Source organism: Pseudoliparis swirei, chromosome 6 (genome assembly GCF_029220125.1).
Source record: "Pseudoliparis swirei isolate HS2019 ecotype Mariana Trench chromosome 6, NWPU_hadal_v1, whole genome shotgun sequence".
Lineage (NCBI taxonomy): Eukaryota > Metazoa > Chordata > Actinopteri > Perciformes > Liparidae > Pseudoliparis > Pseudoliparis swirei.
In genome coordinates, this window is record NC_079393.1 from 17,819,505 (window position 1) to 17,836,583 (window position 17,079).

The 17,079-nt window shown below is 41.2% G+C and overlaps 1 protein-coding gene across 2 annotated transcripts in view; it reads left to right on the plus strand.

Annotated features, from left to right (window-relative positions):
• Nucleotides 1-10,019, plus strand: part of pdhx (pyruvate dehydrogenase complex component X) — a 29,938-nt gene extending 19,919 nt beyond the window's left edge. Inside the window, exons 6-11 of one of the 2 annotated variants that reach the window (XM_056416056.1) lie at nucleotides 1,110-1,290; nucleotides 2,036-2,183; nucleotides 3,733-3,791; nucleotides 4,470-4,628; nucleotides 8,136-8,200; nucleotides 9,083-10,019. In XM_056416056.1, the coding sequence (XP_056272031.1) occupies nucleotides 1,110-1,290; nucleotides 2,036-2,183; nucleotides 3,733-3,791; nucleotides 4,470-4,628; nucleotides 8,136-8,200; nucleotides 9,083-9,338 (868 nt within the window). In that variant the 3' untranslated portion in view covers nucleotides 9,339-10,019. The other variant, XM_056416057.1, reaches the window with a different exon arrangement.
• Nucleotides 10,020-17,079: the final 7,060 nt, after the last annotated feature.

Below are 17,079 nucleotides of genomic sequence, written 5' to 3' on the forward strand. Positions count from 1 at the left end.
AATCATTTGAGATGGCTTTGGGGTGGTCTGTAAGTGGGAAATTCCCCCTCAGCCGAGATGTCAAATGTGTTTAACCCTTGTGTTGCCTTAGGGTCATTTTGACCCGAATCAATATTACACCCTCCCCCCGCCTTTGGGTCATTTTGACCCGATTCAATGTTTCACCCTCCTGTTACCTTTATATTTACTAACATATTTTACCCTTTGGGTTCAATTTGACGCCAGCAATTAAAACCTCCAGAAAATTATTAGAATTAATATTGTTTTCCAAGTTTAAGTGTGAGGCACTTTATGTTTGTTTGTTGACTACCGAAAGAACACCGACATTAAACATTGAATGGGGTCAAAATGACCCAAAGGCGGGGGGAGGGTGTAATATTGATTCGGGTCAAAATGACCCTAAGGCAACACAAGGGTTAACTATGCAGCATAAGACGTCTGTACCAAAACATTTACTATTTTATTGTCGTCCTTGAAAAATATGCTGTTTGAAAACGTTTTGTGTCCAAGGCTCATCACGCCAGTGACAAGAATAATGAAGCCAGCGTTTTGAATAACCGTGTCCCTTGCTGCACCTGACACCCGATCCTGCTGAGCCTTATCCTGATGGGGTTTGTTTGTGACTGGCAAATTATTCTCATGACGCCCATCCACTGGAGGATAACCGAAAGTTACCTCTCTCTACAAGCCTGACACCAATACAAACCAGATAACCGTAGCGTGATACTGATGCGCTTGGTGAATTGGAGCATATGGGTTCATACTATATGAGTGTACTGTCGTCAGCTATGCCAGTTACTCTTCTTTTTCCATACAATTGCAAATTCATTTAAAAAGGTCCAAGTAAAAGAAAGTGACAGCACTTCTATAGATTTAGTGTTTCAAAGTAGAAATCAAGGCTTTAATATTGAATAAAGAAAACATGACAAGGAAAAGTTTACCAAAGGCTTGAAATATCATAGCTCATCTGTTTAACGGGCATACTGGGTGAGAATCAGTCAGTTCACATGTGCACTTCAACAAAACAAACTGATTGTATCCATTGATCATGTCAAATGACTGCGTAAAGTGACGCCTGCCGACGTGTGTCTGTTCTTTTACTTGAACAGAGATGCATTGAATCTGTTGAAGACCTCTCCTGCCCCCAAAGCAACCCCAGCCATGGCTGCCCCGACTTCTGCCCCGACTTCTGCCCCGACTTCTGCCCCGCCCCCAGCAGCTACCCCTCTGCCCCCAGGCAGCAGGCCCAACATACCTCCGCTCTCTGTACCAGGGAAACCAGGAGCACCGGTGAGCCCTCCTCTCACTCTCTCACGCACCCCTAACAAGTCATTAAGTCTTTGTAACAAGCTTATCAATGGCGTCTCTACATTGTCAACGCCATCCATCCGTTTCAGTAATTGATGGCATCTGAGATACACTACCGTTCAAAAGTTTGGGATCACCCAGACAATTTTGTGTCTTCCATGAAAAATCACACTTTTATTTATCAAATGAATATAAAATATAGTCAAGACATTGACAAGGTTAGAAATAATGATTAATATTTGAAGTATTAATTTTGTTCTACAAATTTCAAGCTCAAAGGAAGGCCAGTTGTATAGCTTATATCACCAGCATAACTGTTTTCAGCTGTGCTAACATAATTGCACGGGTTTTCTAATCAGACATTAGTCTTCTAAGGCGATTAGCAAACACAATGTACCATTAGAACACTGGAGTGATAGTTGCTGTAAAAGGGCCTCTATACACCTATGGAGATATTTCATTAGAAACCAGACGTTTCCACCTAGAATAGTCATTTAGCACATTAACAATGTAGAGAGTGTATTTCTGATTAATTTAATGTTATCTTTATTGAAAAAACTGTGCTTTTCATTGAAAAATAAAGTCATTTCTAAGTGATCCCAAACTTTTGAACGGTAGTGTATGTCTGCCCATCGCTCTTGTCCCCATTCATTCCCTACTGTCTCTCTCAAAATGCCCTTCTCACCCTGTTCAATTACTCCCCCCTTCCTCTACTTGTCTTCTTTAGGGCACTTTCACAGAAGTCCCAGCCTCAAATGTTCGTCGTGTGATTGCTCAAAGGCTGACGCAATCCAAGACCACCATCCCCCATGCGTATGCCTCGGTTGACTGCGACATGGCTGCCGTCATGCACCTCCGCAAAGACTTGGCCAAAGGTAAGATCACACCACTATGAGGGGGGGGGGGGGGGGTGTACACGTTAGAAATGTTCTGTACATGTTGGTGTCTTGCCCTTCACTGCATCCCTGACACGTATATGAAAGGAAACGTTTCTATGAAGATGTGGATTTCAGGGTTTTCACATGACTGCTCACTTGACAAAGAGGACAGTCTTATGCATTGAAAGAATCTCTGGTACATGTCGTCTCAGTTGTTTCATGTAACTCTGCTTCATATCAATAACCCCCCCGCCCTGACCTGTCATGTCTTCACACAGCATAGCACAATTAAAGGTTGATAAGACACACACAGTTAGTCATACACATTACTCTGATTTATAATCTCTTCCATTAAACTCACTGAGTGGCTGCATCTGCCAGCTTGAACTGGCTCAGAAAGGTTGTGAAAGAATGGATGCTGTTTTCATTCATATAGTTGTTCCTTCCAGAAAAATCTTTTGGATTCTAAGTGTTTCCAATTGATTTGTTAGTGTGTTTGGTGCAGCTGCTGGTGTTATATAATGGCAGTATTCAAGATGAAGAAAGACATAACAACTCTGAGTTCGGTCCATCCACACAGTGTCAGCGAGGTAGGAAGTGTGTGGATAGGTTGAGAGCTTGAGTATTTGTAGAATACACAAAATACTCGCTGTATCTTCAGCGTGTTTTTGTAAACTACTTTCTCGGACTCAAAGACTTCCCTAGCAACTGTCACTGAGCTAACCGCAGCGTATTGCGCCACATCCATCAGGATGTGTGTGTGTGTGTGTGTGTGTTTAAGGTGAAGTGAGCCACAACCACCACAACCAGAGCAAGGAAACATTGTGAATGGGTCTCAACAGTCATTCTTCAGCATTTTGCTCCTTTCGGTCAACCCAAACATTTTTCTTAACAGCTGCTTTTCACAGACTCCCAAAATGTTATCCATGCTTACTTTGGGACATTTTTTGTTGATGAAGCGAGAGTCGTGCATCAATTTCCTATTTTTAAACATTTACTTCAACACACCATCACGTAATTTGCTTTATTTAGCTTAACTTTAGCCTCGCTGTCAAAACAACCAGCAACTCTCTCTGAGATCCGTCTCTGTAGTGGAGGAAACGGGTCGGCCTTTCCAGAGCTATTGGCTCGGTCATGTGTGTACTCGGGGATTCTCTCCACGGTTGTTTCTGCCGTCTCTCATTGTTCAGGAGCAGAGCGATTTCACGGTATGCTCGTTAATCATCCCGCTCACAGCATTCATAACCGTCTGGTTCTGCACTAATGGACACTAGTACAAGTTGGCAGTGATGCCAGGCCGAGCCCCCTGGCCCGCTGGTGTCCCACACGCATGCCAGGGGCTGAGTCATTGAGAGGGATTGTTTCTGATCAGCTGGAAAGGTCAAGCTATAGGAGAGTGCTCCTCCCCCTGAGTAAATGTGTAGTAACAATCATTCGACAAATGCAAGTGAACAGTGTCTCACCTCACAGGTCAAAACATACGTGACGTTATGTCCATTAGTTGCTTGAATCAGGCTCACAAACTGTTTCTTCTCTGTCTTTTCAGAACAGATCAAAGTATCAGTTAACGATTTCATTATCAAAGCAGCTGCCGTTACACTTAAAGTAAGTATTGTACACCTGTTTGTCTTTACTTGGTTGTTTTTACTTGGGGTGTGGAACACAATAGTGTAAATGTTCTCGGTAATGTTAGTATGAAATGCTAAAGCACCACATGGCTGTCTTATAGTCTGGACACGGCGTCCCACAGAATACCTCTTTGGATTGGCCTCGGCACTAAACTGAGACATGGGACTCGCATAACAGCGGAACATCAGACAGTTGACCCAGATTCGGTACATCAGGAAGTGTCATCTGAGGCACATGTTGTACTTTTTAATAAACTGGTTTGCACTGGGATTTGTGTTTTTGTAGGCAGATAAAACTAGTGTTCATACAGCGAGATTTTAACACAGACATTTTGATATTGAGGCTCCATCACAGCAGATTAAGATCAAGATTATTCAGACATTATTTTTAATCAGATTTGATGGCCTGATAGCAAATCTATACATCTGCCACCAAATTGAATATTGATGTTTTTCGATTTACTAAGTTAATTTTTTTTACTGTCATCATAATTTGTTCATATGCATGCTACCAGTCATATTATCGGAAATTATATATTTAGTATTGTATCAGACTCAGTGTAACCAGAGCAGAAAGGCCTTTTATCTCTAATTTACTCATTTGTTCTCACTGTTATCTGTCACAACCTGCGCTGACTCTGACTTTCCATCCTAGGAGATGCCAGAAGTGAACGTGACCTGGTCTGGCGACGGGCCCCGTGCACTTGATTCAGTCCACATTTCAATCGCAGTGGCGACTGACAGAGGCCTCATTACCCCCATCATCAAGGATGCTGCAGACAAAGGAGTCCAGGAGATCTCAGCTAATGTTAAGGTAAAAAGTGCATTGTAAAGCATTATGTTTTCATATGTTGTGAGGTACCTGGCTGTGAGGGTCACCTCCCAAAGCCCAAAGAGTATGTTTCCCATACTTCCTTTGCTGGCAGTAGATCGTAACTTATCGTAACTATAAGCTGCGGGGACATTCACCGTATCACTTCACAGTTTTGCTGTTGATTTGTTCGTGGAAATAGATATAAGGGAGTTGAGACTTGACTGCAGCCCGATTGTACATACGCCTCTGGAGGCATCTGTAGAGGTGTGCTCTCCTATTGGCTCAAACTTTATTGCATACAGTTATCTTTTCGAATACACATCAGATCATGTCAAGTTAAAACTAGAACGGGCACTCGGTAGAGCGCATACCTTCGCATATCACAAGATTGGGCATTGAATTATGAACATTATGAATTTTTTGGCATTTGCATTGGAACAATTGGATACAAATGGTAAAAGCTATGGTAAAGAATTTTTTTTGACCCATTGACTGACCTTGACCTTGACCCCGATCAATCCCAAAATCTAATAAAATGGTCCCCCGATACCAAATTTCATCCGATTTTTCTTCATTTTTTTTTTTCATTTTTTTTTTTTTAAGTATACAAATATAAATAAATATAATCAAAATATTCATCAAAAAAACATTAACTCAACTGTAGATAACAACTTAAGATCATAGATTTGGGATCGTTAGATGTGTGATGTGGCTCAGCTGTCACCGGCTACAGATCAGTACAAAGCAACAATGGTCAGCTGCTCAGTCAGCAGCTGGGGACAGGCATTTACACACAACCGCATGAATGTGCTCTCAAAATGTGATACTCATGTACAGACACATTCTGGTTGAATCGTCTCACTCCCGTCCTCTTTCAGGACACAGAGCAAATAGACGAATTTCTCAAGATGAGGGTAATAAACACGATGTCTCTCGCCAGCTGTAACCAAGTGTAAAATGTTCAGGGCCCGTATTTAGGCCTGATTTATGTCTCATTCTATAGCAGTTGGCCACAGAACATGGAAGACAAATGATTGACAGATATGACATGAAGACAGTGTTGTCAAACTTGAAGACTGCTTCTCTACCTGGCACATTAATGGGACAGCGAGCATCAATATACGATAGTATTTGTAGTCGTGACGGGACCAATTTTGTCAGGGTAACCTGTGTGCTAGTTTAGAGGAAATACATGTGCAGTGTGTTGATGAGAGGTAATGGATGAGTGAGTGCGTGCGTATCTATTTTAGACATACTTCTAATCAGATTGCAGCAGTTTTGCCTTTCGTTAAGCCGTAAATCCATATGAAAGTGATCTTGCACGAGACGTGTTTGCTTCATCACACGGGCTGTTGTCACCAGCGACATGTTGCGTTAAAGAAGTATAGTGTTTGGAAAGTATTTCATTCCCGTTCAACGCCAATTTAGAATGTGCACATTTGTTTCGCTTCAACCCTTTTTGAGTGCATTATTTTTCGGTTTTTAGTATCCAATCTCCTTTCAGCGTTCACGTGTTTTTTGTCAGTGTATGTAGTTCGATGATAGTCGTACTATCCAGTTTAACAGGTAATTTGATTGTACATGTCCTGTATTGTCCATTTGGATGGTGTTATATATTGTTTTGTATAGTTTTATAGAGAGCCATGATTGCAGATCTTTAACTGACATAATTTATTCTAATATATGTTTCATGTTACCCAATGCATATATTATCTGTTAATGTTTAACCTTTTGTTGTTTTTCCAACAATCTACTGGCAAATTATGCAAATCTCGTTATTGTATGAAAATATATTGCTTAAAACTTTCTTTATATGTTTTTCTAGTGAATCGAGGTGCAATTTTTTTATTCCAGTATAGTATCTGGCTTGCATCAGGTTTTTTAATCAAGCTGTCCAATTATCTTTGAGATACCAAAATGCATGTGCAAGTTGGACTGCAGGTGTAACTTCGAAGCTTGGGGGAGCTTTTTTTGTCTGCCATGCATTTATTTGAAAGAGCAGTGATATTAGTTTGTTTCAGTGATGAGTCCCAGAGGAAAAGATAGCCGGCTTCATTCTGTTTACGTGTGTTGTTTTCTTTATGAAACTATTTTGATGACTTCAAGTCAAATAATGTAACGGTTCTTAGCGATCAAATCACTGCAGGAGGACGTGACATCTCTCGTGCAAATGCACATCCAACAGCTGCTATGGCGGACATTGTCGTCCACTTGAGCCCTGAAAATGAGCTCTGCCACCCACTGCTATTCAGTTTAGTGATGCTGCCGCCTTGAGTCAACTCTACGTTTGCCAGTACTTATTGCTCAAATTAAAATCAACATGTGCTTTGAATGAAGCACAGAGAGGTCGCTGCTAGCGATTGATGTGATGGAGTGGAGCATCAAACTGCTTTTACACTTAGAGCTCTTGACTCAAATGTGCCCAGTGTCTCACAATCCTGTGAGTCATTCTCGACTCTGTATTGGCCGTGTCCCCGCATTCACCTTTAAGTGCATTTCCATTTGAATAAAGTTCACGTTGAACACGGTGGTCATCCAGCAGTGTCAACAAAGAGCAGAGCTTGGAAAAAGAGAAGTTCAACGGCAGCTTTTTTTATCAGTAGCTTTGTTCTTTCTGTGAATCCTTTAGGATAAGGTGTCCTGTATTTTAAACGGATTAAAAAGCTCATACAACTGTGTTTAGAGAATCACAGGACTGCTTCTCATTCCTTCTCCAGAGACAATACCATCAACAAAGTTTGTTCTCCATTAAAAGATTTGCTGTGTTTTGTCCTTTTGTTCCAGGCTATAATTCATTTACAACCCACCTGTACAAATTTTATGTAATTTACATAATTGTTTGCCAGGACGGGACTAAAAACGACATACGTGGAGGCGGCTTTTTCATTTCCTGAAGCCAACGCTGACTTGTTTGTCTCGTGACTAACGCCACTTCTGTTGTTATTTTGTGTATGACACAAGTATTCATGTTGCCTCAGCATAGTCGGGGCAGGCGCTGATCTCTGAAGATGAGGATACGTTGCTCTTCCCCGCTCTGATAGAACACGACTTCACAGAACCTGTACACGGCAATTCAATTCAGTTTCAATGTTTATTTTGTGTAGCCCATTATCACAAATTACAAATTTGGCTCAGAGGGCTTTACAATCTGTAAACATATGACATCCTCTGTCCCAGGACCTCACATCGGATCAGGAAAAATTCCCAAGAAATAGAAAAAACCCTTTCAGGGGGGAAAAAGGACGAAACCTTCAGGAGAGCAGCAGAGGAGGATCCCTCTCCAGGATGGACAGAAGCAATAGATGTCATGTGTACAGAAGGAATCATTACAGAGTTACAACACATTCAATGAATATGACACAGTGGATGAACAGTTGGTGGTAGTCAATGCGTTTGTGTTCCTCGTTTTCCAGCTTTGTCTTATATGTCACAGTGACTGTATGTATCTTGCATATATTCTGCCTTCTCTCAAACTAAGTGTTTGAGTGGTGTGTCATGTTTCAATAGGCACTGGCCCAGAAGGCTCGAGATGGGAAACTACTGCCAGAGGAGTACCAGGGAGGCTCATTCAGGTAAACTGAAGACACATTGGTGAAAGAAGAGGCATATGAAAAGTCATAACACTATAAAACATAATGTTGTTTTCCAGTCTTTCCACTTTAATGTGTAGTATAACGCAGTAAATTGTTCTCAATTCAATAAGCTCACTTTCTTTGTGTGGGAACAGAGGCCATTTTATCTCTATTTAATCTCGCAATTTCCTTTGGAGCTCAGCGGTAACACAGCCTTCATAAATGTCCCCTCTTATGACTTTGATCCAGTTCCACAGATGGTTAATATATTATGCATATTTTACATTTCATGCGAGCCTGAACTGAACGTGATCTTGGGTGACAAGTACCATCAGTTACTGTGACATCAATTGCAGAGAATTGAATGGGAGGCTTTTTAACTCGTTAGACTTAATGGTGTCATTTAGACATAAATGGGGTTTCTGTGTCAGGCAGGAGGGATGATTTCCTATGGAGATGCAGCCCTCTTTGTCCTCCTGAGGATATATGTCTACGTCTTTCCTCCATTCGTTCTTCCATCTCCGCGAGCTTCAATTCTCACTCAGGCAAACGGCAAACTGCCCTCGGGTCATTGATGCTCAGGATACTCACTTGGTGGCCGGTGCTGCTCTAATAATCTTTACTGGTCAGTGTTCTATGTTGTAAAATAAGATCTTAAAAGACAATTATGTTAATTTACCTCAGATTTTTCAGTCATTGACTCCCACAGATGATGTTAATTTTTGCATCAGGAAGCTGGTTTTAGAGCGACCGTCATGGCGGCTTAGTTGATTTGTATGCATTTCCTCTCGTGATGAGCTTGACTAACAATGTAATGTGTGTTCTGTCTCTTCTTCTGTCCCGCCCCTTCCTCCATCCGTTCTCCTTCTCTCTCATTGGCAGTATATCTAACCTGGGGATGTTCGGTATCAGCGGCTTCAGCGCCGTGATCAACCCTCCTCAGGCTTGCATCCTGGCCATCGGGACCTCCAGGTCCGAGCTGCGACTGTGCGAGGACGATCAGACCCTGAGCACCCAGCAGCTGATGACGGTGACGCTCTCCAGTGATGGACGACTGGTTGATGACGAATTAGCCTCGAGATTTCTCGATAAATTCCGCGGCAACCTAGAAAAACCGCAACGCATGGCCCTCGCCTAAAAGACAAAGTGAGATCGCCGTATGAAAGAGGCTTGAAGGAAGAAAGCAACAATGCAAGAAACTCCTGCATTAGCCTGTCTCGTGCTTTCACAAGCCGAGAGCTCTTAAAACGTTGTTTCCTGCGCGTGCGTTCCATTAAGGCTTACAAAAGTAGGCTGGTGCATTGTATAAAATAGATTTTGTGGCCTGCTTCTGATGGATAACCACCAGGCTTTGTGATGGAGCCGTGAAACTGGGCTTCTGCTAGAGAGGAAGAGGAAGGAGCAGTGGTGCCAAATATAAACCGAAGTTGGAGAGCGGGGTGCATCCCACATAATGTAATAGCGGTCGTTCTATCACACCAGTGTTGTGTATATATGAAGGTATTCTTCCACTTTAAGTTCTTTCTTTCAGCCCCAGGGCAGCTAGTCTGTGTCACTAGTAATAGTGGTCCTGTAAGCGATGGTATTTATCACTGATGGCAGTGCAGTTTCTAATAAGGCTGAACTACGTCAACCATTTACTATCGTTACAGAATTCAAGAGCTTAATTAGCCGTTCATGTTCATACATTTTAACATATTTAAACGGATACCTTTGACATCCCTGAAAACAAATTTCCTAAATTCATGTGCATACAAAATAAATAAAATCATTATGGTTGTTGGTTTCCTTAAATAAAACAATTTGTTCAACCGTGAAATGTCAAAGAGCCTCTGTGTGTGTGTGTGTGTGTGTGTGTATGAACTATTCATACACTGTCATATTCATTGAATGTATTTAAACTCTAAATCTGTCCTTCTGTACACATGACATATATTGCATCTGTCCATCCTGGAGAGGGATCCTCCTCTGTTGCTCTCCTGAAGGTTTCTTCCATTTTTTTCCCCCTGAAGGGTTATTTGGGAGTTTTTCCTGATCCGATGTGAGGTTTTGGGGCAGGGATGTCTATGTGTACAGATTCTAAAGCACTCCGAGACAAATTTGTGAAATTGGGCTATACAAATAAACTGAATTGAATTGAATTGGAGCCGCGGGGGGGGGGGGGGGGGTGTTGAATTAGAATCTAAAGAGATTACATCATTATTTCTTACAAGCCAATTAGGATAATTTGCTGGGCTTAGTATGCAGGTCAGTCTCTGCCAGCAGATGTTTATCTTTGCTGTAAGCGTTGGCAGAACAGCTGTTTACATATATAATGGCACCAGTTGGGCAGAGCTTATCCTAGATGTGTGTAATCAGGGTTTGGTATTATTTATTTTAGAGATAAAGGAAGAACCTGCTGAAAGAGAGGAGGTGTGATATCAGACCCGACACCGCTTCCCGAGCGGGTTCAATGAGCATATGGGTGCAGTTCAGCAGTTTGAAAAGGTCAAGACGTTGCTCTTAACCCTTGTGTTGCCTTAGGGTCATTTTGACCCGAATCAATATTACACCCTCCCCCCGCCTTTGGGTCATTTTGACCCCATTCAATGTTTAATGTCGGTGTTCTTTCGGTAGTCAACAAACAAACATAAAGTGCCTCACACTTAAACTTGGAAAACAATATTAATTCTAATAATTTTCTGGAGGTTTTAATTGCTGGCGTCAAATTGAACCCAAAGGGTAAAATATGTTAGTAAATATAAAGGTAACAGGAGGGTGAAACATTGAATCGGGTCAAAATGACCCAAAGGCGGGGGGAGGGTGTAATATTGATTCGGGTCAAAATTACCCTAAGGCAACACAAGGGTTAAAAGACTTGGCTGATGTTTTTTCTTTATGAGCTGCTGATTCACATGATGGGTTTTCTACATTTTAATTCTGAATATGAATGACCTCGATTCAGTTGTGGATTATTCAGGTAACAATGAAAGAAAAGAGGTACAGGAACTGCATTAATATTTAATGACGGGCAGGACTGTCGTAAAAAATGCCTTCTGATAGTAACTCAAATAAATCATTTCCCCTCAAATGCAGCTTTTACATAAATAACCACTTGTCTATGACTGCAGAGCAAGGATGCCTTTGTTGTGTGGCTGTTGTGGCACCAGATAGACGTGGGGACACATACAGGAAGGCCACACTGGGCTCGGGTGTGGAAGCTGCATTCAAATGCTTTTCAGCCTCTTAGACTTGAGTCCTAATCACCATACAACAATGTGGAGAAGAGTCGGTAATGTTGCACATGCAGTTTTTAGTTTTCCGGTAAAGTCTTTCTTTTTGTTTGTGATTTGATAAACATGTAATGCCACTGTAAAACTTACATTTTCATCACTCCAGTTATCTTCTATAAATGTGTTCTTACGTGGTGAGCCATGCTCATTATTGAATCGCTGCGTTGTGCGAGTATTTATCTGCGTGCACAACAACCAGCTGCTGGGAAGAGATAAAGTACGTTGACGGTTCAACCTAAGATCAGCTGAGATTAAAACCGCTGCTGAGGAAGGCAACACCAATGTGAAAGCTGCCATCGAAGCACATTCAGAAACACATGGTAAAATGGAGCTTAATACACTATGTGACGTTTTTTTTCTTTTCTTTTTTCTTTTTTTTACAACACTTTTGCATGAGACAGCCTGCTGTTACCCCAGCAACGAGCTAACAGGAAACCAGTCAGACGTAGCTCGGAGCCAACTGATAACCACGAGTGGTTTTTCTGTGTAAATGTTGATTAGTTAGTCATGGTCTTGTGCAACCATACAAAGCCTCCTTGTGTCATTGCTAATATCCTTTAGGCCTAATATTTGGGATGAAGGAGACTATTCTTTCTTTTCTTTAACCTTTTTTTCTGTTCTAAAATTCCTATGTTGACAGTGTTTTCATGGTGAAATAGTGTTACTTTATTCGACCGTGCATTTTGCTACCAGCTTGACAACAGCTGGCACCATTTAGCAAAGCAGTTGAACAATACTCTTCCAATATCAGCACTGCAAATGTAGCAAAACAGAGTCTCACATTTCCTTGGCTTACCTGCCGTCTGACATTCACTCCTCTGGCTGTTGGGTGTCATGGTGTGTTTTCTAACATCTGGATAAGAGAGACAGCAAACGGAAGGAATCAGATTTGTTCCCACCGAGGTTTTGATTACGTGTGCGCGTGGTCTTGAAGATAGTGTGGGGGCTGACGCTGGTGTGTAGGTCAGTTTCATGGACACACAGCATGGTGCAGAGAGATGGAGGCAGTTGCTATGGCGACCAAGTGGGCGAGTGGGCATTTCTGATATTTGGACGTCCTTGAGATGCGCCGTCTCACAAAGGTGTTTGTTCCTCGTTTGAAGGGTTACGACCAGACATTCATTGAGGGTTGGAAGCACCTCTTGATTAACAAAAGAATAACACAGGCTCGGGGTGTGTGGTACAGTCATCCAGTCTGCACCCCACCCTTTCACTAAGCCTCCATCCATCCCCCTCCAGTCCTCATGGGCAGCACCAACACGTAGAACTATTTATGCATGAACAGTCCTCAAACTTTCAATGAAATAAAACAGACCTTGAAGGACTTCTGTCTCTTTAAGATAGTGATGAATAATGTCCCAACTTCTAAAAATAAGTTGATGATTGTATCATCTAATAATGAACCATTTTAGTCTATTTTGCCCCTCAGGAGTCCCTTTTGAGTCTCTCACACGCACACGCACACACACACACACACACACAGACACATATTTCCCTGTGTGAACAGGCTTTGTGAATAATCACCAGGGTTGGTGAGAAGCTTGCTCTCATCCACATGATCTCACGCTCAAGTTTGTTCAACCATTGTTGACAGGATTTCCTCTGGTGTTCCCGTACTACCAGCACTTCTCTGTTCAGTCGTCTTTTAACTGGGACGCAAACTTCGCTCGCAACGCCAGCTGTAAAAGTACCACCTCGTACTTCCACTTCCTTCCTCTGTCTGAGTTCTACTACATTTAGACCTTTTATGTCACTTCTTGGAGAGCCTCTTTTTTTCCACGCTTCTTAAGGCATCCCGTTTTAGCGATCTTAAAGAAAGCACAGGTAAATAAACCTGATTGGTATCCACAAACATTTCACCCAGATGGGGGATGACACGAGACATTCCAGATGGCTATACAGTACTTTGTGATACTCGCTTTCCAAACACGCTGGCTCTGCTGTCGCAGCACTCAAACACAAGGCAGGCCCTTGCTTTGTTGTTGCTGCACAAAGCCCGGCCTTTTGAAGCAGTCCGGTCATGCTCTCCTGATGCCTGGAGAGCTCATTCAGCCTGAGACGCATCAGGGTGTGGCAGAGCTCGTCTATCGGCCACAGATACACAACGAGGACACGCTCCTGAAGACCCCCCTCACCTCTTCAGAGACCCCTCGATTCGGGGACAATAGGCTTCTGAATGCCTCTCAGTAGTTTCAGGTTACAGGAAGTAGTAACAGGAAGTTGTCAGAAACATCTGTCTAATACATACCAAGAGATCACATGTTCTTCCGTAGGATCAGATTAAATATCAATATAACTGTACACCATGTAGTTCTCATCTTTACTTTGCATCTGTGCAAATGCTCATATCCACTGGATATTCAGACAGCCAATGATTCATTTCATCTCGCGGCTCTGTACGTATATGGACATCTTGCACTCTCTTCTAGCCCGAAGTGACGGTGCTGGTTGGAAGGAAAAAGACACGTTGCCGAACAGGAATGCATTAGTCGACCTTCACCACACGGATTCCCAACCACAAGAGCGTCTGGTGAGAGCGTCTGTGTATGTGTCCTTACTGAATAACTATCAAGGACTTGTCGTACAAATTGTAAAGCCCTCTGAGGCAAATTTGTGATATTGAGCTATACAAAATAAACTGAATAGAAATACATTTTTGTCTGACTCAACAGTCAAAGGTTTAATTTAGGCCTCAGTCATGCCCCGTATACAGCTGTTTTTCTCTTTGTTTTTATGCTTTATGTCATTCAGCAAAGATAGCCAGATAATAATGCTGGGACCTTGGTTCACTGGTTGTTTTTATTCCTTTTTGCGTTTTTTACTTCTTTCAAAGCCACTTCCCACTTAAATGAGACGTATCATCTTCATGTTCACACAAGCCCTTGAACATAATGATTTCAAGGTAAACAAGTGTATTTGACCTCAAGAGACTGACAGTGATTGATAGTTGTGTGCATTACGTACTCAAGTGTTGACAATCGTACTTTTTCTTATTTATTCAGTCTACCTTATATGGGACAGTGTGTATGTTCAGCTTTTATCATCACATGTGTAACATCAATCAGATGTTACACATTCACCCAACTATTCATTAAAGGTGTGTATCGTCTTTGCAGTTTGTCTCAATGTTGTTTCTCCAGAAAGAGAAACTAGGGCAGACATTGTCCTGCAGGGACACAATGCCGGGCTGGGTAATCATTGGTCTTCACAGTCTCGGTGCTACTCTCTGTTTCTGTCTCTATGTTTCATCATCCTATCCGTCTAGATCTTACTGGAACAATTTTACTATTTTCAGTTGAAATATCACTTTTAATTTAGACATATTTACAATAGTCTTCATATAAAGGAACATATATTTGTCAATCAAGGCAAGGCAAGCTTAGTTTTTGTATCAGGTTACACAGAAAATTCAATGTGGTTTTTATGATAGAAAAGAAAGCAAATACAACCTAACATGGAGTTCTTATATGATGTAAATCTGCATATTTCTTTGCCTTTATTGCTTCAGATGAACGATAAACAAGTTTCACTATGGCAACAGCTAAAACAGGAAGTGACTTGTATCTGTTGGGTAGGAAGTGTGATTCTATCTGATGCTCTGTTCTCTTTTTTCTTTGGTGGAAGCGGGTGTGAAGTCCGTCATCAGAAAAGACAATCTGTCTATTTGCTCCTGAAATATGTGCTTTGAAAAAAGTCTAAAAGGATCTCTACTAAGTTGTAGTCTTTCCATGAACCCAAAGAGCATCTATGTCTTCATTGCCACTTGTGAAACCACTTGACCTTTTGCTCTCATCAGTAGGGATGAGAATTGATAAGATTTTAACGATTCCGATACCTTATCGATTCCTGCTTATCGATTCGATTCCTTATCGATTCTTTTTGGGCAGGGTGAAAAAAAGAGCACAAATTTATTATTTCATTTTTTTTTTTTTTATATACACACACACACACATGTATACATACACATTTTTTTTTTTTTTTAAAAAGCAAAAACATTTATACCTTTATTTTGAACTTAAAAAAAAACTTATAAAAAAAAAAAAAAAAATGTATTCTGTTTAATTTAAACAAAGTACAATTATTACTTTTTTCCTTTTTTTTTAAGTATATTATAACCAAAAAAAAAAAAATGAAAGTAGCAAATACAAGTACCAAACCATCAAAAGTATGGATCATCAACATCAACAATTTGAAAAAAAAAATAATAAATCTGCCTTCTCTCTCCGGGACTTATTGCGTCTCCAGCACTATTGTGTCAGCCAGCGATGGGTCTCTCTCACAAGATGGGTCAGATGGAACACAAAAGATATGAGTGGTGGAGCCTGACGTCCAGACAGACCTTCTAGCCCTCTGACCCCACAGACTCTGGAACCATCTGACAAATTGTCTCATCAATGGATTTTATGGAGATGGTTATTATTTTATTATTGAAAAAAACAAACAATGAAAAAAATGGCAACAAAAAAATTGTAGAATTTGCTGAGCTGGAAGCCTGATGAAAACACAGGGTAGGAAACATGACCCTGCCCTCAATGTGATTCTCAATGTGGATGTAGTAGCTAAATAGCTAATAATAAATTTAATAATGGATTAAAAAATGGTTAATCAGTTTAATAATGGGTTAAAATTTAAACACGCTAACGCAATACACTCCACATATTGACCCCCTTATAATTCAAACATTTTCAAACAAACTTTCTCTTCAAATCAAACAAAACGTGAAGCTGGATTAAATGGAGACTCAAAATGCAATGGCAAAAGATGGCGACAGCTAGCAGAAGACAGAAGATAACAATCGACTCCACACAATAAAATCACAATGGCTTCCACAGGGTGAGTTGGTTGTGATCACTTTGGAGGAGTTTGAAAGAAGACGAAATTGATGAAGCTGCTGCTGCATCTTAGCATGTGGCCCACATCATTTTCCCTACATTGTTCTCAAATGCTTCATCAATATTGTATTTCAATAGATTTTCATATTAGTTGTATTTTTTCCTAGAATTTTTTGTAGTTTGTGAAATGAAATAGAAGTGGCGAATGAAATGCTTTTGTTTAGCTTCCTGCCTTTCTGAGGCGCTGCTGCCCATGTTGCTGCCTGAGGACCAGAAGAAGAAAAAAGTAAAGAAGAACGCAAGAGAAATGCAAAAGAAACAGAATAAACAGAACAAAAACAAAAGGAACCGATTCTAAACAGGTTCGGTTCAGAATGAACCCTTACTCATCAGTGGTTTGTTCCCAAACCGGAAGTGAGGAAAGGAAGTTGAGGGGCTAGTCCTTATCAGGAGTACATTGTTTTCAATGTATTGTATTCAAAATTGTTCCACAATTAATTGCACTTGTTCTTTTTCCTGCATGTTTATTTCATTGTCAGCTGCCTGACGGGGATTATGATGTTATGTTTGGATCTCTGATGGCTGGTTTTGCATTCAGGTGTATTCTGGTATTTGTAGCCATACTACTGGCGTGGCTGAAGGGATGGCGATGTCCGTCTCTTGGTCACTCGGTCGGTCCCAGACTTTGGTCCTGAACAGACACCTCCAGGTCTAAAGAGCAAAGCCAATGCAGATGTGCCTTAAGCTTTAATTCTTCCTAATGGCCATCAGGAGG